The sequence below is a fragment of the Anas platyrhynchos genome, chromosome 20 (genome assembly GCF_047663525.1).
Source record: "Anas platyrhynchos isolate ZD024472 breed Pekin duck chromosome 20, IASCAAS_PekinDuck_T2T, whole genome shotgun sequence".
NCBI lineage: Eukaryota > Metazoa > Chordata > Aves > Anseriformes > Anatidae > Anas > Anas platyrhynchos.
Window position 1 is genome coordinate 885,266 of NC_092606.1, and position 27,259 is coordinate 912,524.

The 27,259-nt window shown below is 38.6% G+C and overlaps 2 protein-coding genes across 3 annotated transcripts in view; both read right to left on the minus strand.

Moving 5' to 3' along the window:
* Positions 1–465: 465 nt before the first annotated feature.
* TMEM97 (transmembrane protein 97) lies at positions 466–3,135 on the minus strand. Its single transcript, XM_027471967.3, has 3 exons — positions 2,869–3,135; positions 1,881–2,025; positions 466–1,369 (listed from the first exon to the last, which is right to left on the minus strand). Exons 1-3 carry the CDS (start codon positions 2,989–2,991, stop codon positions 1,119–1,121), a joined length of 519 nt encoding a protein of 172 aa, XP_027327768.1. The 5' UTR covers positions 2,992–3,135; the 3' UTR covers positions 466–1,118.
* A 1,094-nt stretch (positions 3,136–4,229) lies between these two features.
* The window catches only part of NLK (nemo like kinase), a 47,485-nt gene continuing 24,455 nt past the window's right edge, over positions 4,230–27,259 (minus strand). The window contains exons 4-12 of one of the 2 annotated variants that reach the window (XM_038165880.2): positions 26,116–26,171; positions 18,790–18,896; positions 17,585–17,670; positions 16,439–16,648; positions 13,475–13,576; positions 9,434–9,520; positions 7,496–7,694; positions 6,953–7,046; positions 4,230–6,380 (exon numbers count right to left, since the gene is read on the minus strand). In XM_038165880.2, coding sequence (XP_038021808.1) covers positions 6,326–6,380; positions 6,953–7,046; positions 7,496–7,694; positions 9,434–9,520; positions 13,475–13,576; positions 16,439–16,648; positions 17,585–17,670; positions 18,790–18,896; positions 26,116–26,171 — 996 coding nt within the window. In that variant the 3' untranslated portion in view covers positions 4,230–6,325. Of the gene's footprint in view, positions 6,381–6,946; positions 7,047–7,495; positions 7,695–9,433; positions 9,521–13,474; positions 13,577–16,438; positions 16,649–17,584; positions 17,671–18,789; positions 18,897–26,115; positions 26,172–27,259 lie in introns of both variants that reach the window. The other variant, XM_038165881.2, reaches the window with a different exon arrangement.

The window sequence follows — 27,259 nt, forward strand, 5'->3', positions numbered from 1 at the left end:
ATTAAACTCTGAAACTCATCCATGCAGGTAGCGATATTAGAGTAGAATATTTTCATGAGCATTTCAACTATAGAACTTCAAACTCTTGAGCCAAACCCTTCTAAGTGTATACTGGCACCAGGAGCATGTAAAAATCTAAATATGAATGTGACATTTAAAAACTGAATGCCCGTGATTTAAATGTGATCTAAAATCAAGCCTCATGTTGAAGTGCCAATAGATGCATTTTGTATCTCATCTTGCCTTATATTTTTTGCACGAGTCTCCAAATGTCACTTATAGATCTGATTGAGAACTTAAATAAAACCTAAGTTTCCTTTGGTCATTTCCTTCGCAAGATTAAAGGCAATGTGGATGTGTTTAGTTATTTCCATACCAGAAGTGATTTCACAGAAGACAAAAGTTTACAAATCCTTGTTTACAATTACTGAAGTACTTGAAAATCCTCTAGGAAGAAAATCCTCATTGTCAAACAAAATTAATTTTAATTCAGAAATCCAGATTTTGGCACATTATTGCTGGCCAGACGTTTGCAATTAATCAAAATTACAGCGGAGGAAGAGAAGGTGAAATTTTAAATGAAGGGATGAGAAAGGTAAGGATTGTTACATGATTTGAAATGCTTCAAAAGTTGCAGAGAAAAAGATTATAGCTTTGCAAATTTGTATGTAATCAGTTACGGATTTTGTAGGATATGTTCTTAGAAGACAGATTTTTTACTGAAGTCCTCTTGGAAAAAGGCAAGTTGAAAGAAAAGTGTCAGCTGCAGTTTCCACCCCCCACACGTCCCCATCACATGGTTACACATCAAATGGTTAAAAGTTCGTTTTCCCAATACAAAAGTACCACACAAAATCGATACTGGGAGCAGAGCTGCTGGGTCCCTTAAGCTACGCACAGCCCAGGCACCACACGGAGCTGCCACTTCAGGCTTCTGCCAAAGCTGCTCCTGATTAAAGGAGAGCTGTAAACTCAAGCCAATTCGAACTTTTCTTGCGGGAGCCTGATGCTCTGGTGAGAGGCGTTGCACTGACAACACGAGACAGGTGTTCGTCCCAGAGGACTAGGGGCTGAATCAAAACAAGTATGAATGTTGTGCATCCAACTTTTACAGCAGACTACTTCCTCTTCCTTTTCTCCACTTGGTTGTACTGGGGGCTGTACAGCATGGTGAAAAGAATCAGAAGTGGTATCAGCAAGTAAGGGATGTATATAGATAGCAGAATTAGGCGTTCCTGTTGTGTCCGAGGACCCAAATGCTCAGACTTTGAGAAATCATGAAAAAGGATGTGAGCAAGGATGGCAACCAAAGATGTAGCTACATGTGTGGAGTATATAATTGCAGGAGTCCTTATCCATTTGCAACCACCTGTATGGAAGCAAAAAAGAAAACTATTTTAAAAGTTTTGAAACAAGCTGAATTTGGTGATTTTAAAATCAGCAGTATTATCTGTATCTATCACAGGACAACCATAAGCCATACCAAAAATGTACTAGAAAATAAGTACGAGTAGCAACCCAGAGAAATAATTAAAGCTTTCATGACTAAAACTTCACATGCTCATTCTAAATTTCCACACAGTTAGAAGTGGTGAGTACACAAGCACGATCCAGAGCTTCGCTGACATTGGTAGCTTGCCAGATGTTAATTGTCGATGCTGGTTTCACGTAAGTGACTGCTGCTGTAAAGGGTCTGTAGTCTATAGTATTTATTTCTGACAGGGCTTCTTCTACTCTTTCTCAGATGAAATTTGCCATGAAAATAGCACTCCATGGGTTATGTCCCTATAATCACTTAAGACTGATAAAACTGTGCCTGCAGCCAAAAAGCACTACGCATAAATGCTGCACAGGACATTTTCTTACACTTTTATACCAACCTTTTATGAAGGCGTACGCTGCAATGGGAAAGAAAGGCATTTGTAGGAAGGCTTCACAATACATAAACGCCTTAAACCACTCTGGGGGCTGCATCATCATGGGATCTCGAAAGGTGACTGCATACCATTCTAACAACTCCGTCAGCTTAAGAAAAAAGAACAAAGCTGCAGATTAATACACTGAGTATCAATGGCACAAAGAGAAAAATAGTTTTTGGAAAGCAATCGGCACAATTTCCTACCAAAACAAGACCAAAATCACAACAAAGCTGCACGTTGGCATCAGCAGATAGGAACGAACTCTCGCCTCTCCCTCCTGCCCCTGGCAGTGCCCATCCAGGGGGCTCAGCACCTCCCCGGGGGTGGCCGGGGGCAGCTGCCCCAGCCGGGCCCCCAGCGCCTGGCAGCGTGCGGGGCTGGCGGCTGCGCTGCCCCAGTCTGATGGAGGCATCGGGGCTTGGGGAGCTGCTGTTGGTTTCCATGACAGAAATGTAAGCTCCAGCACGGCTTTAAGTTGGACTTTGAACAGAGAGATACGTATTGAGGTTTGCTGGTTAACTATTAATTAGAAATGGTTTCTCTAATGAACTAATTGTACAGAACGGCAAAAATCAAACGCTCTAAATGTAAAGCTCGTGGGAAGGTACCGCACTCGTCCTGATAGCACGGGTCAAACCACTCATCTTCTATTCATCTACCATTCCAATTGTCTTCTACAACGTTATTCAAAACCCAGCAACGCAGAAATTTTTACTGATCAACGTGGCTGTCGGCCTGCCTGCTCCCACGTGGCAGTGACAGCTCCCCCGTGTTTTCAGCAGGCCGCTGCGAGACCAGAGCTCGGCAGCCCCCAGTGCCGGGTGACAGGAGCCCAGCAGCCCCAGTGACAGGTTCCCAGTCCCAGCAGCACCAAATCACCGGACCCAGCAGCTCCCAGTGCCCCCCCCCCTACACACACACACCCCCAGGACCCCCGGGCCCGACTCACGCTGCGCGGGTAGAGGCCTGCGGCGGGCAGCAGCGGCTGCAGGTCGATGAGCAGCGTGATGGGGACGTGCGACACGAAGTAGAGCGCGAAGAGCCGCTCCGCGCACCGCCACCACCCGGCCATCGCCTCACGGACCCGCCCCGGCACGGCCCGCGGCGGAAGCGGCGAGCGGAGGCCGGGAGGAGGCCGAAGGGGGGGGGGGGCGGAAGCAGCCGAGCCCCGCGGGCTGAGGGATGGAGCCCCCCGCCCGCTGCTGGAGGCTGGGGGAGCTGCAGGCGGCCCCTGAGCGCTGCCCGGGGCTCGCTTGGTGGTGCTGTGGCTGCGGGCACCGCCGGGCCGGGGCGCAGGGGGGGAGCTGCCCCTGCAGCTCTCCCCCCGCTCCCACTGATGAAGGCCTCAAAGGGCTCTACTCACTCCCAAGCTGCATTGCAGAAGTAGGCAGTTTTCCATGAAATTAGACTTTTTAAAAATTCGTCTGTCAGGTATAAAGAAGAGGTAGGTACTCTGTTACCGAAATAAAGCATAAACAAGATTATTAGAAAAATCGCTAGCCAGTAACCATTACAACTACCTGTTCAGCCTGGTAAGCATTCATAGCCTCGTGGTAGCGCAAACAGCAAGTCCCAAAATTGTCTTTGGCAGAAGCTCTCTCACTTTCATTGTAATCAGCTTACATTAAAAATGTAAAATGCAGTAGAGGCCACTGAAAACATTAGCCTAGCTTTTTTATTGTTGGTGGTAGCTACGTGCACACAATTTTACTAACACATTTGTGCCAATTGTGCCAGTTTTAAACTACTCATTCTGCACAGTGCCCTGCCCACATTCATACCAAGACACCCTGGAAGGTAAATGTTCAAAAAGACATCTTACTCTTAATACATTTAAGAACAAAATTAACTCATGAGCCTCTAGCAATGAGCTCAAAAATATACACGGATGAACAAAGCAAACGTCACTAATTGTACCATTTATGCACTCATACCCTAACAAAACTGTGTGTCAAAATGCAAAGATCCAACAAACGAACTGTATGTACCTTTGTTTCCTAGTCTTATGCTGAAGGAGAATCTAACAAACAGAATAAAAAATGGCAGCGAATGAACAAAAACTAGTTCAGCAATTGACAGCCATGAAGCAATAATGACACCAGCATCACCAGTTCTAAAACATGTTAAAACTTATCTCGTAAGCGTATGAAGACGTGGAAGAAGAGGCATGTACCTGAGTCCCGGTACCTGTGGCACCCCTGGGAAGGCAGCCCATGCTAAGAAGGCTTATCCTCCTTGTGTCACTTCAGTTCTTATGAGGTCTTGAGGCTTTAACTACACAGTTCCATTTGTTTAAACAAGTCATACACATAAAACATGAACATTTTTATTCATATTGTTGCAACACCACTGCATGTTGGATTGTTTCCATTTCAAGTATAGAAAAGATAAAAGCATTTGCACTGTAAAAAATGTCACAAACTTTGCAAATAGAGTAAAATCTACACTTGCATGGATGGCTTTCAACCTCTCAAGTGCCAGTAAGTTGCTTGTTTTCATTTAATCAGCAAGTTTTGCCCTTATCCAGGATCAATTTTAAAGAGTAAATGAATATCATTAAAGTCACATATATGTGCATATATATGCGTGTATGCAGATGCGTGTGTAAAGAAATCAAAACCATGCCCGAAACAAGATGTTATAAACTCTTTTTACTTGTATTCTTTTAGACAGCATTTAATCAAGATTGTAACAATCGAATCTTAAATAAAGGTAGGAGATGAGACAGGAAATAAAGATAACACACTTCTTTTTCAAATGTCACATTTAATGTTTTCACCACTGTACTTCAAATCTACATTTTACAAAGTGACCAGCAAGTGTGCCACATTAACTGACCAACCTCTGAGATTTTACCTTTCATACCAGTGTCTTCTTGGGCTCTTTTAATTAAACACGTTTCTCATTCAAGTGAATTGAAATGCTTCAGTTGGTTTTATTCTCAGGAGCCTCATAAAAAACAAAGATATTGCACCATCTTTGTTCAGTTATTCAATGTTTGTCTCTTTCACAGCAAATAATTACTTCATTGAAGTTAAAACTTCCAAACATAACTTACTAATAGTCTCCAATTTCAGCTCAGATCACTCGTTGAAAATACTCTGCTAAATACAGATAACTTACAATAACTTTAACAGTTAATTGTCCATAACAAACACCATGGTTTTTCTCCAGACCAATGTTCAAATTTTAAGACCACCCTTTAATATTTCTTTGTACAGGTGAAAAACAGTCTTCAATTTTCTAGTCTTGTTTTAAATATAAAAGTTGGAAGGGACATTCAAGTTTCAAGTCTCCACACTGAACTTAAAAAAAAAAAAATCATGTGGAGGTAAACAAACCAAGTTGTATACTCCAGGAGGTAGAGGCCTTCAATTTGTGTTCATATATACATATGCACAGAATTCAGTGTTCCAACAGAAAAAGAATTAGCCAAAAAGTAATAAAAGTTATTTACTACTGTGACATTTCAAGACTTCCACAGCTTCGCCTAAAGACACAAACACAATTAACATAATTCCCTATGTGCTTTTTTTTCCTTTCCTTTTTTTTTCTCTCAACTGTCCAGTGCAGGAAAAAATTCTCACAAAATTTCACAGACCTAAAATGTGCAAGCTAGTTTCTCTCTATACAGCAATGATGTCAGGGATCTCTGAAATTAGCCCATAAATGGAATTATTTACACACATAGAAGATGCATGCTGGGGGGTTTTTATGTAAGAAAGAGCAGAAAAAACTTCTAATAAAAATAGATTAAATATATATATATATTTATACTGGGTAAGGAAACAGAAGTTTAGTCTCTCCTAGTCACAAACTCATTCTCTCTACTCACAACATCTGATTTTAGAACAGCACACATCACCATCACAGCTCTAGTGAGAAGCTATTTATAGATTGGATCACCAGGTGACATGCCCACCTACCGTGGTCACTGTCATCTGACATGACTTCATGATTGGTCGCAGTCAAGTTTTCTGTATTCCTTAGTTTTAGAAAACCCCAAATCTTCAGGAATGGCTCAATATCAAAATGTATGTCTATCTTTTTGTACAAGCTCTCTTTGATTAAAAAAAGAAAAGAAAAAAAAAAGAAAAAAAGAAAAAAAATCCTTCCCAAATTTGGTTCAATTCTGTTTGTTCTGAGCTGAGCCATCACAGCTGCACTAGAATTCATAAAACACGTGCAACTCTGGGTAAAATATTTTCTTCTAAAAGCACAACCACTTTACAAGATTAAAAGTCTAGTACATTTCTAAATATTATTCATATTGTACAAGTAGTGGTTGTTAATTTAAAACTTCATTAGTAAAATTACAGTACAAGCATGATTAACCTCCAGAATTGCAAATCCCAGACTCCAGTGGAAAGCTACATTACATCTTCAGTAGTATATTATCTTCCACTTTACTCCCAAACCAGTGGAGATGGCGGCATCTCAGACGGTTGAGCAACTGTGGAACTAGAATGCAATTGACACAGAAAATCAGTGTTCATTTGCAAAAGCTAATAGACAAGAAAGTTAATGCTTGACCAGTAAGCAAACATTTCAAGTAAGCGAACATTTCATCCCCGCCACACACCCCCCAAAGAACAAAACAAAACAAACAAAAAAGACCAACAGGTAACAACACTGACAATGACTATTTCAGTATACTTTATCTACTTACTTCCTTAACGATACTTTAGCTATAATTGTCATTCACTTCAATGTTTTTACAGTGCAATTTTACAATCAGAACTCAACTTTTCAATCCAAATTTTTAGTCTTGATTACTGTAATTTTCTGTATTTACAAAAATATTACTCAAAACCTTTACACATTTTATTTGAATTCTAAGTATTCATATAATCTAAGTGTTCGAACAGTTATTTTAAAAATGTAACTACACGTATGCTTAAGGCATTTTTTTGCAGAATTTATCTATGGACCTCTCTTATCCTCGGAAACTCAAAACAAAAACATTATGGATGTATGAATTCTGTATTAATAATAAATGTGAATTAATATCAGATGTGATTACATACAGTTACCTAATAAAGCTCTTAAAAGCAGCAGACTGAGGGTTGATGCAGAGAGGTACTCTGTTTCCTTTCTGCTGTTCCAAAATGAACTGATGAATTATTTCTGTAAATAGGAGAAAAATAAAAAAAAAAACAACAGACTATTAGATTAAAGCTTTGTGCTTCAGTTAAATGAAACACAGACTGGAGGAAACTAAAGCTTCCTTCACCAAAAGTACATGTTAGTAAGGATAAAAGAACTCCAGTTTACCTAGCTCTAATCTGATAGCATACCTCTTACCAGGAATTCACACAGAACTTTATGTGCACACTGAAATAAACGCATACAAAATAAAACTGTCAGTCAATACTATAGTACTGAATTGATGATAACCAGTTACAGATTAAATCCCAATTCAAATTATTCCCATCATCTGTTCCAGAAAAGTACCAGAAAGGAAAAAAAAGACACCTTGCATTGTATATGCATCCAGATTGCATATCCTAACTATATACTACTGAAGGATGGAGCAGGAGGATAAAAGCATATGCAAAGATTTAACTACTACTCACCTTTAACCTGACGAACAGAACTGAGGTTCTTTTCAAAAGTGTCATCAAATTTGGGATTAGTGATGGGTTCAAAATCACTAGTATAAACTCTTCCAGTAGATGTGGAAAAACAGCATTTGCACATACAAGTGTGGTATCGCAACCGCCCTTCATCGAGATATGGGTGAGCTAAGGCATCCTTAGCAGATATTCTTTTGGACTGGAACAATGCATTTAAAGAAATTTAAAAAAAAAAAAAAAGTTAGTGTATCTCCTGAGGTATTGAAACAGTGTAAAGACTCAATGTTGTTTTATAAACCCCAGATGATGGTGAAGGACTAGTTGATGTCAGGAAAAGTTCTAGCTTTGCAAACACTCTGCCACTAGGGGGAACAATTTACTTAAAAACAAGCAGCATCGCTAAGATGACATTGACCTTTCCGTACCAGAGCTAATGATAGAAAATGCTGCTAAAGATGATTTCTATAAATAATTTTTTCAATAATTACTTTTTCCATATAACCTTAAAGTTAGGACTCTTGCAATAAATCAAAAATAAAACCCATATTTATTTTTTGTAATGCTAGCAAATACAGCATTTTGTAAGTCCATATTCTGCAAAACATTTTAATGTGCCCCTAAGTACATATTGAAAGTAAAACAAATTTAAGCATTACTGAGGCCAGTATAATTCAGCATATGGCACCCAGAGTTCTTAGAAATCCCTTCCGTGTCATGTTTCAGAAAACAAGTGGCGAAGGAAGAGAAGGGAGGAAGGCAGTCTGAGTAAGGGATTAAATTACAGTCTATTTTCACATTAATGTGACTTTTTTGTGCCTAACCCAAGTACTCAGGCTCTAAGTGTCCAACACCAAAAAGGAGAACATTCAATTTTAAAGAATTGCAGACATCACTGCTATTGCATTTTTAAGGTGTAATGAAATCCATTGTTATAAACAGATTAAAAAAAAAAAAAAAAAAAAAAGGAAAAAAAGTTACTTGCTCAAAAATACAAAGCAAAAACAGTGGCAAAGCTTGAACTAGAACCCAAGTGTCCCAATTCCCTGGACATTTTTTAGATAAAATTAAAATCAACTCTTCTAGAGGATTATCCGTGTTCTTCAAAAACCAAAAACATTTATTCATTTATTGAAATGTGATTTGGGAATAAACAGTGTTCTGAATGTTGGGGGAGATAGAAAGGAAAAAAAAATTACATATAAGTTATGTTATAACATGTCTGTGTTTTTGTCCAGTAAAGCTATCTTAAGACTTTTTTTTTTTATTTATTATTATTTTTTATTCAAGAGGTACTGTACTGCCTTCTGAAAACTTTACCAGTTACAAGCTTTGTCCTTTGCTGTTCGGTCAGTTTTCTATTTTTCATTTAAAATTTCAGGGATTATCCTGAATAACTAAGGTCACCTGATTCAGATATCAGATTTTCCTGTAAATTTTTTTTTTTTTTTTTTTTTACAGTAAGCTCAAAGAGATGAGATCTAATAAATCCAAAGCAGCAAATTTCTATTAGAAAAACAGATGCTCAGTGGAAAAAAAGATCCTGCTTTGTGACTGTGTCACAGAAGGAATTTTTTGTGTGTTGCAAGACCATGAACACCCACGTGTCTCTAATTAGAACTGCATCAAAGTATCTGATGTTCTGCTACCTACACCTAGCTAGGAAAAGATAGCATGATTCATGAACACCCTCATCTCTCTCACTCCATCAGAGCTTTCTTCAAAAGACAGATTTTAATTGTGAAATACCCATTCCAGGGGGAAATTAGTCGACCAATTATAAGATGATACTTTTATGTCTTTTACAGAACCAGAAGTTCTGAAATGCAATCTAGAAGAAAGTCAGTTAAAGCAACTCTTTACTAACAATATTCATATACATAGCAGACGACCAAAATTTTTAAAATAAAATGTATTCAAATTATTTTAAAGCATACTTACTGGATCGAAGACCAACATTCTGCAAAGGAGATGAACTGCTTCATGAGTAGCTTGACTGGAAAGTGTATATAGGACAGGAAGGGATGGCTGTAAGGGAGTAAGTTGAGATGTTAACCCTGGACACGTCCATATTTCAACCACCACATTTATCAGAGAATAGTTGCTGCTTTGACCACAATACAAACCTACAAGGTACAAGTTTTTTTCTCTCAAACAAACAAATTTGGTAATACCAATAGCTGCCCAATGCTAACAGTCATTCCTCAGCTACAAGACAAACAAATTTTTATTCTCGGTGAACTGCTGCTGTAACTGATGCTGAAAAAGTTTTAAGCAATTTTCTAAGACCATTATAAAAGAGTAACCACCAGATTTTGTAGTGCTTTCTTAAATTATAACCACAAAAACATGGCAAGATGGAATCAGAAGTCATCCATGTATAGTCTTACACTTTAATCAGCACATTTCAGTGCTTTTACTGGGAAGGTTACTGTCATTTCCACTTTACATCCAAGGCATGTGGCAGACCAATTCCATAATGCAGTGCTCCCAGTCCCCAAACACATGTATTCATGCACATTATGCCATTTTTCGCCTAGCACTTCTGAAGCCTCTTGAAGGGTTGTCTTTAACTTTCACTTGTTATAAAACCACTGCCTGCCTAGTTCTTAAATATTTATTTTCAACATTTAGTGCAAATGCAGAGTCCTTTTTCTAGGGGAGATATTTATTTCTCTCTGTAAACACTACTTGAAGCCGTGCTGCTGAGAGGTTTGATTGCCCACGTCATTTCCAGTATTTCATTGTTCTGATCTCAATGACTGCCAAATGATGGATTATTTTGCTTTTCTTTACGCAGCCAATCCATATCTAACTGACACTGTCATCTAGTGCAATTAAAATGACCTTCAGGCATCCAGCGCTTTGTGCAGAAAGAAGCAGGCCAGCTCCCCAGGTCTGAAGGGAAGGGAAAAGGGGTTCAGCGCACAGTGCCTCGGGGTTCCAGAGGCTGCAGGAACGCGGGAGGCGACGTGCAGCAGCCGGACACCGGCCACATCAGCACCGCAGAGCCGTTCCCTGCTGTACCTCCTCAGCTTCTCCATGCACACAGAAGCGCGTCAGCCTGTCCCTTCTGAACCTTTCCAGCTTTAGTTGAGGGTGCAAAAACCCTTGCGGCACAAATGCCCAAGTTAGAGCAGATTTTAGCTACATCCAGCGCTGTCGGGACTGCAAGGACACAACCTGCCTTCCAGCTGCGGGCCTGGGGCAAGCTCCGAGCCCCTCAGCAGGGCTCGCTGCCAGGCTGCCGCGAGGACCAGGCCGGCTGCTCCTCCCCTCTCAGCAAGGGCCCCGCTAGTTCGACAGGCAGGTAATATCTTAGCAAGGTTTTACCTGACATAGGAGGTTGCCATTTGACAACTTTCACATATTCTCTAGTACAAGACTCTGAAATTGACTCTGAAACTGAACGTTAACACAAAGACAGCAACATGCAAAGACAACCCACGCCAATCCCTAACATGTGGGAAGAAGTAACTGCTTGAAGATGTCCAGAGTGAGAAAGAATCAACAATAAAAACTTTACCGTTATATGCCATTCATTTGAAAGCATCAGCTACAGCAGGGACTCTCTGGGTTGAGCTTCCAAGATATTTTTTTAAAGCCACAACTATGGCATTTGCCAAAACCAAGCACCGTATTTTTCTGCTTCATTTCCATTATTCATATTCCCAAATCAATGCACAGAAAACATAACACACAAAAAATAAAAAAGTTTCCTAAAAAATTCTACGTAAATTAAATTTGATTAACAGAAAATAAAGTTTTAATTCTTTCACACTATAATCTTGTTGAATTTGCATCAATAATTCAGTTGAAAAAGCTTTCACTACCTCATAAAGGGTGCATTAAGGCCGGTGCTTTTGGTCACTGCAGTAGAGTGCACTACAGTAAGTCTTCAAAGTAAATGAAGTGTCGCTAAACAACTGTGCAGAGTGAAAAAGCAGTACTGGGGTAGGGGGAGAGTCTCAATTTTCACACTTAGAAGAAAATGAGAACAGAACCCTGCCAGAAACAAAACCAAAAACCCAACCAAGCAAAACCCTGCCCCTTGGATTTAGGCCAGCCACTACTCCAAAGAAAATTCCTACCATGGAGTCTGTTACTGTTCAAGCCCCAAAATTCTTAAAACTTATCCCCAAACTCCTAAAAATTCTTTTTTTTTTTTCTTTTTTTTTTTTTCCCCCCTTTTGAAAAGGAAATAAACCAATGCGCATACACACAACCACCCCCACATACACCTTGGTTCTCCTCCCATGAAAACTGAAATAGCATTCACACCAGCAAGTGAATGATTAATTGCAGTTGAGGTGGGGGCAGAATACACCAGCCTACGGACAGAAATGACTACAGCATTCTGTAAAAAATTATAACGTCAACTGAAAGCTAGCTGGTGTACTTACGGGGCAATATTCACTGCCAAACTTAGACCATGTATTACAGCTGCGTGGATCTGTAGAGGACAGCTACTGCACTTTGGAAGTGTCAAGTGATTATCAGATCACCAGAATTTAAAAAGAACACATTCCATAAAGTATTTGGATGTATTCATATACTGTTATATAAAGTGCAGTGGATGTATTTCTCCCAGTTCCAGGTACTATCAATTTTTTATATATTTTTTAAACAACTCAAATATTGAAAGTGCAAGACTATACAGGCTTAAAACTTAGAACTCTTCCAGCATGTGACAGCAAAAACAGTTAGACTTGATTAGCTTTAATACCGGCAGAGAAAGTCTTAAGGAAATCCTCCCATTATTAATGTTAAAAGAAAAAAATTCATAAAATAGAATACAGACCACAATGTAGTGAATCAAGATTGCCTAGGAGGCAGAACTCCCACATTAATAATACAGCAGAATATATATTCAATGCTCATTTCTATGGTAACTTCCATTGCGGTGAGTAGACATTTGAGAAATTGCTTCAACATGGAGAAAATAAATATGCAAACTTTCCTGGAAAGATCTCATGTATTAACATGTACAGGTTACTCATTTTGTTAATTTTTACTATCTAACAATCACATAAATGGCTAAACTGGGTGGACATACTGCTTTATTACTGAACTAAGCATTCCTGCCTAAGCAGTTCTTTGTGTCTATTAACAGCACGTTTCATTTGCTCTTTTTATTGGCCAGTCAGTATAATGATACCATCCCATTTTTTTCCTGTTGTTTTTTTGTTTGTTGTTGGGTTTGTGTGTGTATGTTGTTTTTTTTTTTTTTTTTTTTTAAATTAAGTTCTCCATCAGTTATGTTGAATGTTGTATCTCAGTTTTCAATATGTTGTTAAAGTTGTTAAATATGTTGTTAAAGTTGTTAAATCTTTCACAAACAGCACAGTTCACCCAACAGATGTCTGGGGGACCCTGGGTGATGAGTTACTGGCCTATTCTGTTACAGATCTGGATAATGGGCGATTTACACTTCTAACACTCTTGCTCCTGTCAGTAGAGGAGTCCCTTTGGGGCTTTCTGAACTATTGTGCCAGTTTTAATTTATGTCTCTTGCCAACATTATCACTTATATTTAACATCTTCATTTGAAAAAGCTATGGAAACACTGCCTCTTCAAAAAATGGGGAGATGGTCGCTTGTATCAGCAAGTCAAGCAATATGTACAAGACAAAAGCCAGAAATGCACTTTACTAGTGGAAAAAAAAACATCTTGCCTGAATTGGAGTTTGAATAACTCACTATTAAGTAGTGCCACTGCAACAACACAACCACCTTTGGAAAACTTAACTCAGTTTACAGGCAGAGACAACTCTGAGATCAGAGATCCAAACCAAGTATTTACGAACATACATGCCATGCCAACCACCTTTTTTCCTCCCCAGCCTGGGAATACAATCAAGATGTAAAACACAGTGACAATGCAGCAATAGCATCCTGCACAGAGGAAATCCTACGCTGTGAAGGCTAAGTGAAGGATAGTCTAGACCCAGTGCTAAGAAGGCCAGTAATCTCCAGCAGTACCTGTTTATGAGGACCCCTGAGTATGTGTGCCTTGGCGCCTTCACAAGCTGTCCTCATCGCTTCCAGTGATGGTGTTCCCAACAGGTCAGTGATCAAATCCAACTGCAGGTACAGAACACAGAAATTTGAGATCTTCGACTCTTATTAATATATTTCACTATGATAGAAGATTCTTAATCTAGAATAACTTAAAGTTTGAATCAATTTGAAACACTATTTTACAGATAGCAAACAAAAGAAGATTAACCTATACATTTAGTAGACAGCAAATGCAAACACTTGTAGCTTCACTGAAAAAAAAAATTAAAGTTTGGAAGCTTTATTTTGTTTACTGCTATTTCTTTATATCATGAAAAAAACTGAGAAGTACTGTTAATGATGTGTTATTCACTCTAAAAACCAAACATTCTCAACTGAACATCAGCATTGCATACCAAGATACCACACAAAGTTATCCCGAACCAGGTCAACTTCTACTTTACACAAATATTTTGCACTTTTCACAAAATATCAACACAAATAATTCCATAGAAGATGAAAAAAAAAAAAACCCTCAGAACTACAGTACAAATGCCTTATACAAAAAAATCCAACATATGGGGAAAATAAGTAAAACAAGCAAACAAACCGTATCTATCTATCTATATCCATCCAGCACCAGGGGAAAGAAAAGGAGTGGTGCTGGCTGTAAGGAACATAAAAACTACCTAAAAAAGAACTAAGATGATGCTCTGCTTAAAACTGCTATCAGCTTTAAATGAAATGACATTTCATTCACCTTTTTAATTTTTAAAAGCAGCAGACAAGCATTCACCTTACTTCTGCAAAAGTATGTGCATATGCTCCTATACTGAATAAAAAAAGCCAACCCCGCAGGAGTCAAACAAACAAAACAAAAAACTCCTGCCAGTGGTGAGCTCAGCTCCCTGGCTCCAAGTGTTCCCTCGTGACCACATCTACTCATGCTAACGAGCAACTGCCTACCTCTCCTCTGAGAATAAACCCATTATCATCATTACACAGCCCTTGTATGCATGAAAATAACTCATTGACTGTTGGTCTCAACTTGTGAAATGTGACTACTGTCTACACACCAACCATGTTACTCTTCCCTTGGTGTGAGCAGAAACCCTAGAGGTTGCAGGGGGCCTCGAGGTACGTGCAACTTCCTAACCCTGTACTGACCATGTCCTCGCTGAGGCTATCATTGCTTCACAGAGGAGTGACAGCAAAATACCTACATTTGTAAGGAGAGGGAAAACTAGAGAGAAAAAAAAATCCTAGACCTTGACGTTTTTCGATGTGGGAAAAATATGATTTTGTAATACACACATGGAACAGATACCATAAAAGCCTGGTATATTCACAAAACGTTAGTAGTAGTTATACCAGCATACCAGGGAATGTGGACTGCACAAACACCTGTATTTTTCAGCCAACTACTCCTGAAGTATGCAGCAATGATGTTAATGTATGTTTATATCTATAGATACAGATATTACTATAAATACACACACTTCATTCTATTGATTACAAAAAGAAAAAAAAAAACACACTGAAAAAAATCATAATGATCTCCTGGAGGCTCATGTGAATGGCTATTTTTAAGGATAAATGCTAACTATTCTAAATAGCATTGATAAAAAGCAAAAATAGGAGGTGCTAGATAATCAGAAACATTTTCAAATATGGTATTCCCTAATTCTCATGGTAGTTTATCTCATGTCTTATTTTTTTGTAAGAAAACCCATAATATTCTTATCCACAGTTAGCTATTGTAACTTGAGTAAGTAACCTAGATATATTCATTTATTTCAATATTCTACTATCCAAACTTTAAAATACCAAAATTACCACTTCCAGTCTGCTTTTGTAATGCAAAGCTTTATTAACTTGATCACAGTTAGAAACTGCAGCACAGTCAGTTTTAAAACTCTTGCCTTACTTCTACCAGGAAAACTTAGTAACACTACTATGGTGCCAATGGTAAGAACCACTGGACGTGACACAGTATTGAAAAAATATATATATGCACAATGCAAAAACATTGTAAATATACAAATGTTTAAAATAGCACATCAGTGTGAATAATGTCTTTCAAACCCATGAGAATACTTCATGCATAAACAAACAAGAAAAGTATAGGGTTTGGAATGTCCCTTTTAACAAAAAGTTTGGAATGTGTTTTTATTTCTTGCCAGTCAATGTAAGTCATCTCACAATTTTGCTGCTACGTAGTTTCTAATCTACTGATGAATACTAAGAACATGAAACATTTTTATGACAGCACATCTTGTTCCTGCTCCTAGATAAATGAATAAAAGCATCCATCCCTAATACCTTACTGCAGACATCACTGTGGATCTACTTTAAAAATAACACTTCAAGAACAGTAGAGATACAGGCATGTTGCATTAGTTTGCTTACTGCTGGAGTGTTGATGACGTATTCCAGAAAATCCAATGATTTTACACCTAGCAGTAGCTATATAAGATGAAGAAAATAAGGAACATCTCCTTACATACCTGACCACTACTACAACGAAGTAGTCTGAGCAAAACTACCTCCTGGTGCGTTTTGAATAGTTCAAGTGCCAATACTGTATCTTCAGTAATAGATTGATAGAAACGTGTTACTTTTTCATATTAGTTGTTACGAAAACCTTGATGCCAGTTACATCACCTTTACTGTATCTCAGTAGACTACAGTAGACTTTAGTAATGCAGCAGATTCCAGGGGAATATAACTAATACACATTTCAAAAGCTAATGTTAATAACCACTTTTAATACTGTCTAGAATCTATCATTTCAGTGTTTCAAAGTAGTTGGTTGGGTTTTTTTTTGTTTTTTTTTTGCCTGTGTGTAAACCAAGCAAAATAAAAGAAAGTTTGAAATTCAAAATGCATCAGTAATAGACTCCACAAAGTTATGCAGTAGATTTTTAAAGGGAAATTTAATTATACCTGCTGAATGGGACTCTGTGCCTGAAACAATATTCTTCGCCCAAGTAATTCTGCAAAGATACAGCCTACAGACCAGATGTCAATAGCATTGCTGTAGTGACGGCTGCCCATCAGGATTTCTGGAGCTCGATAATACTGAGTGACAACTTCCTGAGTCATGTGACGAGATTCATCTAATTCTTCCACCCTGGCCAATCCAAAATCACAAATCTAAATTGAGAAGGTAAATAAAAAAATTAAAATAACCAAAACACTTAATGCATTTCAAATAGGTAACCTTGTGGTAACGAAGCAGGAAATTCCAAGCCAGCATTTAAATAAATCAGATAATCTGTTGTAACTGCATAAGCAAAGGGAAAAGGGAATAGGAAGAAATTATACTACTTTGTTCCGCATCCATTTATACTTTCTACAATTTATTTGAAATCACAGTATATTTTTATTTGGCATTACAATATTCATAATCTAAAAGAGTACAAAAATTGCAGTAAAAATAATTAAATTGGCAACCTCTTGGGTTCAGACTATTTCATCCCAAAGCAGATTTCGTTTGTTCATGATATGCCTCAAAAAGTTACAGAAAGATTCAACCTTCTCTCACTTTGGCTACCTCTGATGATATTTTTTTAAGTTCCTTAACCAGAAGGGTTAAGAAAACAGACCAAAATTTTCACAATTTAGAATGCTTAGCAAATCAATGTAAACAAAACTTAATTTATTGGTATTTGGCATCACTATTCAACATGTCTCAGCCCTCCAAAGCTTCATATACCCAAGAAGACAATGGAAGAATCTCGAGCATACTGAATTGCCTTTACAACTAGCACGCTGAACACTAACACGTACCTGTAGAAACTGCCTGCCTTTCTAAACTGCTGAGGGCATGAGATATCCCACTCAAGTCAGACAGAAGAATTGTGTCTGCTTTGCTTTCATAGATTTGGGGAGAGGTAGAGAGAAAAGGGAAATGGAAGACGTTCATTTCATTTATATTTATTTTTAAGAATCTGTAGGTTTTTTTTTCTTTTACAATGACTTTACAGGAAAAGTGTTGATATTAAATGGTTTTGTTTAAAAAATTAAACACATCTGATTGATAACCAACAGCATACACATATGTACATTTTCAATAAATTTAAGTAGCACCTTAAGAACACAGTTGCTGTTCACAAGTAGGTTCCCTGGTTTAATGTCTCGATGTAAAATGCCAGCAGAATGTAGGTATTTCAGACCTGAAATATTAAACAAAATTAAAATAAGTACCTCCTCTTCCTTTTCAAAAAAAGTTTAAGGCTGACAACACTTTCCTGAAAGGTCCTGCAACTCCGGATGAGCAAAGACTTCCCCATTGACTCATCTTAATGCAATTCTCACTTCAATTATCTGGTGCATATTTGACCTCTCAATGAACGTAAAAAACTTTTGGAGTACACAAACCAGACCCAGAGAGTGATTTAAGCAGTCTTTTTTGTCTTCCCCCAGAACAAAACCGAACCTAAACATGACCTCTCTGGTTATGACATGGATACTGTGGTAATCACAACCCTGGAATACCGACACGGCTCTTACTGCTCTGTTTCCCAGTAACAATTTTAATTTCTGCAGCACTAAAATTTGACTTAAAAGTTTCCTAGTTAAGAGCAGCACTTCAGAAGTAAACTGAGATTAAATCCAAGCTAATCTGCGTCATCTATATGCTAAGTGAGCATATAGATATAGAGCAAATAAATTATAGCATTAAACTGGGCAACACAGCTCTCAGGTCGAATGCAAAATGAAGGAGAAGTCAAATAATTCTTGAAGAAACTTCAACTGACAATTTTGCATTGCCATCTGGATAACAAATAAGAGTTTTGAGCATTCCCCCAGCCATCATAAACCAAGTAATCACACAGGCACAAATGCCTTTTGTCCTTTAGGTGGGTAAATCTTTTCTCTAGCACAACAGGTACTATCAGTAGCCTATATCCACCGGATATCATTCAGATTCCTTTGCTCTGCTCTTTACAAATGTACTACCAGATAAAACTGACTGCTTACTCTGAGCTTACTCCAGTGAAACTATGCAAATAAAGCCAATGGAAATGCAATTGGACTGACAATGATCAGATGTTCAAAAGGCAAGCAAAATAATCTAATTTCTTGGATAGAAGTTTCCAAATAAACTAAAAAAGAATAGTTAGTCCTTGCTTAATTCATAATATGAAATTTAAAAAAAAAAAAAAAGGTCAAGTTTCCATAGGAAACTTATTCGAGATGAGGACAACTTAAAAACAAACATTAAGAAACAGAGAAAGAAATATAACAGTACTACATAACTTACATTCATTTTCAAAGAAAAAAAAAATTACCTCTTAAAATCTGGTAAAGAAAAACTTTGACATGATCCGAGCTGAGTGGCTGAGGAGAGACGATAATCTTATGGAGGTCACTCTGCATCAATTCAGTGACAACATATCTTCAATTTATTAGTTAAGGCAAAAGCAGAAAGTCCAGCATGTAATCTCTTGAAACATTTACTCTAAATTAGGAATTCGAGCTCTTACAGGTCAGAGCTATAGAGTAACACAGAATAAAGCTTCTTTAGGAAACAGAGGTCAGTCTCCGAACTCTTAAAAGAATGAAAATAAATAATAGGTTGTGAAAGAGAAAAGATTATTCAATAAAATACCATTTGCATTAAGGTAGTTGTTACAAAATTATCCGCAAGTCCAATCACGACTCAGAAAACAAAATAAAATTCTTAATATAATTAATGACATGTCGAAATTTTAATTTTTCCCTTATAATCCGTAAACCACAAATTACAAGCAACAGAAGTAGCACCATCAGAGTGGACATATATCAACATGACACGTGCAGGCCTGTGAAAACCTGTCAGCAGAAGTTCTTTGCAGGCTGCTGCATGTCCAGTTCCGCAGACTGTTAGAAGCACACACACCTCCCCAAATCCGCCCAGTATCTGCTATTTCACCTTCGCAAGCATCACGTACACACGCATCCAAATCCCAGCCATAAAACCTCTTCTGAGTTATAACATGAGAAGAGAAAACTAAGACCAACAAAAATATTTTCTGTCTGAAGGAAAAATGAAAAACCAGACAAACAGAGCCCACCAGCTGAGGTGCCCGCAGACATGGCCATAGCTGGGCCCTCTGACAATTTACAGAAACAGCTGAAGGTACAAAGAGATACAAAATGCTGTGGCTTATCCTGAGGTGAGGTGTAGATTAAGAAGGGCATTATGTTTATTCAGGAGCCACTGAAAATACTAAAAATAAAATGTTTCAAAAATGGAGGAACATGGAAGACACAAGGAGCATATCTTAACCCACAAAATCAATACCACTGGGCCAATTTCCTGAACGTGTTACGGTAATAAACACTTGCAAAAGTTCAAAGCAAAACCACAGCACCTCAACTTCCAGGAAGAACTCAACTTGCAACACTGAGAATTTTGAAAACACTTATTTCAACTTTTACATCAAATAGGCTGGGTAAGATGAGTAAGAAATATTTCTGCTTTAAAAGTTACTTTTAGCAGTCCCAACTGAGACAAAAAAGCACATCTCTGGTATTACATTCACAGCTGCAGAAGGTAAAGCTCGGCTGCCAAACGTTAATTAGCTCCTACTTGCAGCACCACAAACACCTCCCAGGCTGCTGCCCTGAGCACGGAGCCGCACCAAGCCCTGCGACGTTCGAGGCAGACAGAAGCGAGGCGCAGAGGTGGCACACGCTGCCAAGGTCGTGCAAAAGATCAAGGAGAGTTAGAAATAAAGCTCTGTCTCCTGGGCCCCAGCCTCATCGCTCCCCTGGTGCAGCGGGTTCACTCGCAGCTCAAGGCAGAGCGGCAGGCAGCAGGCTCAGCCTTCCACAAGCACAAAGGGATCGCCTGAAGGAACCAGGAACACCCCAGTCACCCTCCTCACACCGACATGCTCACACGTTGGCCTCCTGCTCTACAGAAAGGAACAGGGTTTGCTTTACGTGAGCAAGTTGCAGCCTTGGGTGCTACCTGTCCTACAGATCTGCTGTGCAGAAGCTCTGGTGACTGCACGACCTCGCCAGGGCATTTTTGAGTGTGCCCTGGCCTCCTCTCTGACACCGACGGAAGGGAACTAGGTCAGCCCCGAGGCTTGGGTTTGGTTTTGCTTTTAAATCTCACCATATCCTGCAGGAGCCTTATCAGTTGGTTCAATGCTCTTCATAACCAGCTCTGTTACATATCATGCCTGAAATACAATAGCAAACCCTGACTTCTGTTGAGATATTTATCTCTGGGTAACACAGTAAGCAAGTCAGCGTCAGCAGAAACTTCTACTTCTTCTTCCCATTATCTGCAATTAATCAGCACAGGTTAAACCGCACTTACAACCATCTAGAGAAAACTTAAACTTTCTTTCACCTTCTGTTTTTCAACTCTTTTGTTTTTCAACTTTCTGCCTAATCAATGTTCTCTTTCCATCTGTTGCTCTGCATAACCTACCTGATTTAAAAAAACAACAGCCAAATTGCTCACCTGTCACTAGCATACTACACAAAAATTCATTTTAGAAAATAAATATCACCAACTTTCTGACCTGAAATCCCAATTACAACTGCATTCCTAAAAAAGTTATTAACATTACTTCATAAAGAAAAAACTAACCCTGTAGCGCCGTAGTTTCTAGTCCTCTAATTTTTCTTCTCCATTTGCAAAGGCCCTCTTAAATATTTATACCAGCCTTTTTAAATTTGATGCTTTACCTTATGGCTGCAATACATCTTTGCATTTCATTTTTAATGTAAAGTATTAAAAAAATCCAAAAGCATTACTCTGCATTTTATTATGATAAGATTTCTGTTTTGCTACACCACAAATCCTCCTAAATCTCAATCCTGAGCATAATGTCTCCCAGATGTCTCAACTAGTTGCCATGCCAACTAAAGCAGCTTAAATTAAATGAGGGCCTGAAATGGCACCTGCACCACTCCAGGTCTGCCGCGCATTAAATAAAGCTCTCTTGACAGGGGCTCAGAGGTGCCATTAACTTGAACAGCAGCTATCTGATTATTGTCTCTAGATAATTTAATGAGGGTCTCTAAACAAGAGCAAAAGCAGCACTTGCTTGATGTTCCTGCCTTTTATAAATGTGGCAGCTTCTTAAACAGCTGGTGCCCAAGTGGGTCAATGACTTTACTCCAGCCACTACTATAAATGTTTAACAAAAACAAACTGCACAAGCCCTGGGGGATTTCTGACAACTACTCAGACAGGTATCTGCACGGTTTTTTTTTTTTTGTTTTTTTTTTTGTTTGTTTGTTTGTTTGTTTTTTTTTAACACACACAGTATGCTGGCTATGAGGTGGTCACTGGAGCTGTAACACGCAGCTAAGCTGAACATCAGTACCAGATAAAAATTGCAACTGACAGCAGTAATTAGTTAAGTAGCTGTACAAAATTAGAACTACAAATGTACCAATTCGCTTCAGAATAATTACCAAGGCAAATGCACAGCACAGAAAAACGTCACTTACTCTGGGAGACTGCTGAGTTTGTAAATTTTACACAGTGACAAGCAAATTTTAACGAAGAATAGAGTACTGTGATGCAACATTCTCGTAATGACTCAGATTCTTCTTCACTATGTCTCCGCATACTACAAAATTTAATTTTACAAATATTCTTTCCTGGGACGAGGCCAGCATTTTGTGAACAAGTTCTGGGGTAGGTGGATTAGCAGGATGCCACCAGTGGAGGGGAGGTGTGTATCTGCAGGACACTAAGAAAGAGTTGTAAAAAAAGAAATCCTCAAGAAACATGCTTTCTTTTTAAAAAACAAATATTTCTAACATATTTCAAGATTTTCTATAAAATGTGGACACAGGAATCACTCCTATTTTAGTAGGTTATAATTATTTTTACATTTGGATCATATCAAGCTTTGTTTCTGATGCCATCTCTGCTCTCTTCTAACTCTCTGCACACCTTACAGCCTCTTCGTAGAGAAAGTTCTGTAACATCTTCATGTCAGATCAATGTCCAAATTACACCCCCACAAAAAGATCTGGTTCATTTAAAAAACAGCATAAGAATTACTAAAAGTTAATTAATCTAATGCTTATCTAAATTAATTTTATGTTTAAAATATATTTTCCTCTCTACAGAAAATTCCTACTGGCAGTGTGTTTGCTATGGAGTCACCTCTAATTATGCGAGGTAGAAATGGCAATCTGTGACACATGTCAAAGACTACAGATGAGCAATAGCACAAGGATTTTGGAAGGACGTGGTTTTGGAGGCTGAAAAAGCACCTCCCACCCCCACCAAATCAATCAATCAATCAATGAATTAAAAGGTCAGTTCTTAACACGAGGAAGAAAACACTAGAACTGTCTGAATCTTACTTCTGCGTGAGGTCAGGGCTTTAAGCTCTTGCCAATTTCCTGATACAGAGAAAATTCAGCCGTTCAACCTAATTCAGCCAGGGCACAATGAGAGGAGCATCATCTTCGTGTCCTTCCTCTGAACCCGCTCCAGCAGGTCCATGTCCTTCTTGTGCCGGGGGCCTGAGCTGACCGCAGGCTCCAGGGGGGTGTCACAGAGCGGAGCAGAGGGGCACAATCCCCTCCCTGCCCTGCTGCCCACACCGCTGTTGGTGCAGCCCAGGGTACAGGTGGCTCACGCTGAGCTTCTCATCAACTTGCACTCCCAACTCCCTCTCCTCAGGGTTGCTATCAAAAATGTTAAATAGTGCTAGTCCCAGTTTACTACTATTACTAATAATTTATTCTACAAATGTTTTAAACAGATTTAAAAAGATGCAACACCAAATATCAGTGCACACAGTGAAGAGTTCCTACTCAAAGTTAGCAGCTTAAAACCTTCTCTCAGATTGTCATTTCAGGTTTTTCAAAAACCAAGTCATAATCCCTACGATAGAAATTAAGATAAGTTATCGAGTACCTACAAAAGGTTTAAAATTAACAAGACAGAGGGGGGAAATATCAGTCTATTTTTACTGAGTCATTGACAGCCAGACACATCCTGCTAGCAGATTCTGCTTGAAAGATAACTGCTAACAATACCTGATACTCAACTTGAAAACCTCTCCGGTATTTTCCCATGAGTACACAATCTTCTCAATAGAAGTAATTTCACATTGATGCATTCCAGGGAAAATCACTGTAATACCAGTATACTTAGATTCAGTAAGTTCCATGAGTAGTTCGTTCTCTTATTAAACGATAATTACATGGAGCAGACAGCTCTCGGTTGAACTAACAGCCTAGTCTCTTTTTTTTATAAAACAAAACAAAACAAGTCTGCAGTGTCAGCTGGTAATGCTGTACAGCTTTTCAAGCTGGCCTTTAGATATACTTTCACCGTAAGAAGGGACCTTGAACTAATGTCACCCTGCAGAGCCAGCTTCTAACCAATTAAATCCCTCCTGCAGAAGTCTGCCTGGTGCTCATGCATACTTCTGCCCAACTGAAGACAAAATTTTGGGCTTGGGGGATACGCTTGCATCTAGATAGAGCTGACTCCTAGAATTACATTCTCATTTCCAAGCAATATTATCCAACTGGATATATATCCAACGCAAATACTACAATAAAGGTATTACAACTTTACTGCTGAATAAGGTGAAATTTTAAACCCCTGCAAGAGCTGCTCTTGTTACAGAGCATAGAGCCATTTTGGTTGATGGTTCATTTGGACAGACATTTGGACTCTTTCTGATGCAGTTTACTGGTATGACAACACATTTTTTTCATTACCTGTATAACGAATGTCAAGCTATTCTGTTCACATAATTTTCCATTGAGAATCTAAAAATCTAAGTCACAATTCTTCCTGATCCACCCAGAATATAAACTGTTGTGCTACCAGCTGCAAAATGGCAACCCGTAGCCTTCTACAGAATATACTAATCCTCTTAATCCTTGAAGCCCTTGTTCGATTTGCTTGTGTGGAACTTGCTGCAATGACATTTTAGAAAGCTACTCACCAAACAAGAAGGCAGCCCGTTCTAAGGATACTGGGAAAGACCAGGGAGCAGGAGCACACTGTACGTGGTATCCCAGCGGTGTTATCATCATCCCTTTCACTGGCCGGATGAACAGTATTTACTCCATAAGAAGTAAGGAAATAGTTCTGGCACCTCTTAACATGACCAACGGGAAGGAATTGCTCCACACCTTCTCTTTTACTAGCATTAAAATCTTTCCAAGTCAATATACAAGACTGACAAAAGTTGCATCTTTTCAACTAATTCTAATATTCACTTTAACGGAAACAGTTTTCTGTTGTGAAAGTGGAGCATCATGGAACTAGTGGATCAAAAAAAAATAAAAATATTCCAGGCCAGGTCCCCCAGATATGGACTACAGTTACCTAATCTTCTTAATATGAATCTGAAGCAAGTCTGTATGCTACAGTAAGCAGAAGCACATACAATTAAAAATGTGCACTGAAATTGAAACACCTATACATTCATTTTTCTTGTGAATTTAACAATCCTAAGTGTACTTACTGCAATTACTGCAACAGAAAGGAGAAAGATGATTACAGAGCAAAGCTTTTTGTAACCAATATTAGAGTCAGGAAATTCAACAAATAATAAAAAGAACACAGGCCCATAACATACTAGTTGGAATGACTTAAAAATCAGTTAACCGTGAAAGAAACTACCATTTCTGGTTTTATATACAAAACTTGGCAGTAGCTAAGCTTATCCCAGGGCAGACAACCCTTAGTATGATTCCTGATCTGTAGCTAGTGAAGTCTGCAGGGAAGAACAGAATCACTCCAATTTTATATCAATAATGATACATATATGTTCTAAATCAATCTCACAATACTTCAATATTCCTAGACACTTTCTGTACCACAACAATCTGTACATAATTCACTGCATTAATTTCTAGTGATGTATCAGGCTAATTACTAACACAATCTGCTCTGAGTCCCAGAACTTCTCTTCCACGAGTCAGTAAGAGTGCTATCCAGCTTAACGAATCACTTAACTCAGGATTTTACAACACAGAAATTCCCAGCCCCAAAACAGTTTACCCAAGATTGAAAAAGGAAACAAAGCAAAGCAAAACATTCTCATGTCATGTCACGACGAACAAACAATCTAACTTTTAACACGGTTACCCACAGACAGCACGTTAACTTCGTACCAGTGACACATCCAACAGCACACACTCTGTGAGATCTGTCTTCTTAATCAAGATAGGAGCTGAACAAAGAAAGCCACAACCCAACTAATCTGCTGAAGCATCCCCAAAAAGTCATGATTTCAAAGCATGTGTGACAGCAGTGCTTTCTGAAAGCACCAGAAAGTATTTTAAGGTACTGATAGGAAGATAATTACTAGATATAGTTTTCAGATAAATATTTTGGAGGATTCACAATTGGTAGCAGCAGTATACGCTGGTAAATGTCACAATGCACTGCATTTACCGGCTCATATATATTGAGAGTTTCATGTTCCAGCGCTTCTCCAATGCTAACATTAATCAAGATTTCTTAAAAGTAGATTCCCTTCTTCTAACAGAACTGTTCAGATACAGGCTCAAGGTTTTTGTACTTCCATTAGACAGGTTCCGCCAGCTACTTGCAGCTTCTAAGCTAATGAAGATTACACCTACCTCAATTAGGAAGCTCTATTTTATATTTAGGATACATTTCTTCAAAATAGTCAATGTGTGGAGGCTGGAGTATGTCGAGGGCTGAGAGTACCTAGGAAACACCACACAAGATCAAGACCTACCCCAATCAAACAAAAAAAAATCCCTTTCAAAAAGACAGTCAGACTGCACCTTTCTTTTAGAACACATTTTATGTTACTCCACACTGACAGACCAATATTCTATCTCAGTGGCGTGTGAGTTTCATGGCCCATCTAGTCAGACTTTTTGTTCTGTACATTCAGGTCTCTGTTTCCTTTCCTTCCCCCCCTCCTCCTTTGTTTTTAATTTAAGAAAAAAAATCCAGCTGTTCTGGTATTAGTTTGTAAGCACAAGTTAATCTATCCACTATATTTTTTTAATCTCAAAAATATATAACCATAAAATATTGGAAAGAAGTAATTCTAACAGAGAAATGCAAAAGAAAAAGATACTACACTTTTTTGTCATTCATCTTCAACTGTTCTTTGATACACTGCTTCCACGTAGGAATTAACAAAAAGCATGTTCACATACTGAATCAGAAGCTCAGACCTAAGTTCTCTGTGAAGGGCAAAAAGGCAGAAAAGCAGCAGCACAAAATTTACATCCTCTCACAGGAAAAAAATACTACCTGCATGTAGTCTTTTAGGTCATGTCCTACGCATATAATTTGGGTGAAGTTCACAGACTTCAGTGGTTATCAAGCATGAATTTTGACTGCTTACACAGATGTTTTTATTCAATTTTAGTCCCCAGTAAAAACTCCCCCATAATAAAAATCCTGGTAAGAAGCAGTTGAAGATCCCAGTTCAAAAGAAGTCCTGTCCCAGAACATCTCCCAGGGACGGGCGATACCGTGGAGGAGGAACTCCTTGCAATCTGGCACTAGCTCACGAGCCAGTCCATCTCTTTTGCATCCCCACTAACAACACTTATCTGAATCCAGGGCTTAGTCATAAATAAAATCTTTCTTGGAATATGATACCCTCAGGTAAAAAAAAAATAAATAAAAAGAGCTATTTTGCAAAAGGAGGACAGGCAGTGAAATGAAGTTCTAAAACAGATTCCCACTTCCTGAGCCAGCTCCAGCAGGAGACAGTGCTCCCAAGATGCTTGTTACTGCGCACCAAAGGGAGAGGTTACTACATCCACTGTTGC

Excerpts from the sequence above, each read along its gene's own strand:
- TMEM97 (XM_027471967.3), bottom strand. The coding sequence starts at position 2,991 with ATGGCCGGGTGGTGGCGGTGCGCGGAGCGGCTCTTCGCGCTCTACTTC. Across the intron at positions 2,026-2,868 it reads CAGGCCTCTACCCGCGCAGC|CTGACGGAGTTGTTAGAATG; the intron begins GTGAGTCGGGCC and ends TTTTTTCTTAAG. Across the intron at positions 1,370-1,880 it reads AGCGTACGCCTTCATAAAAG|GTGGTTGCAAATGGATAAGG; the intron begins GTTGGTATAAAA and ends GCTTCCATACAG.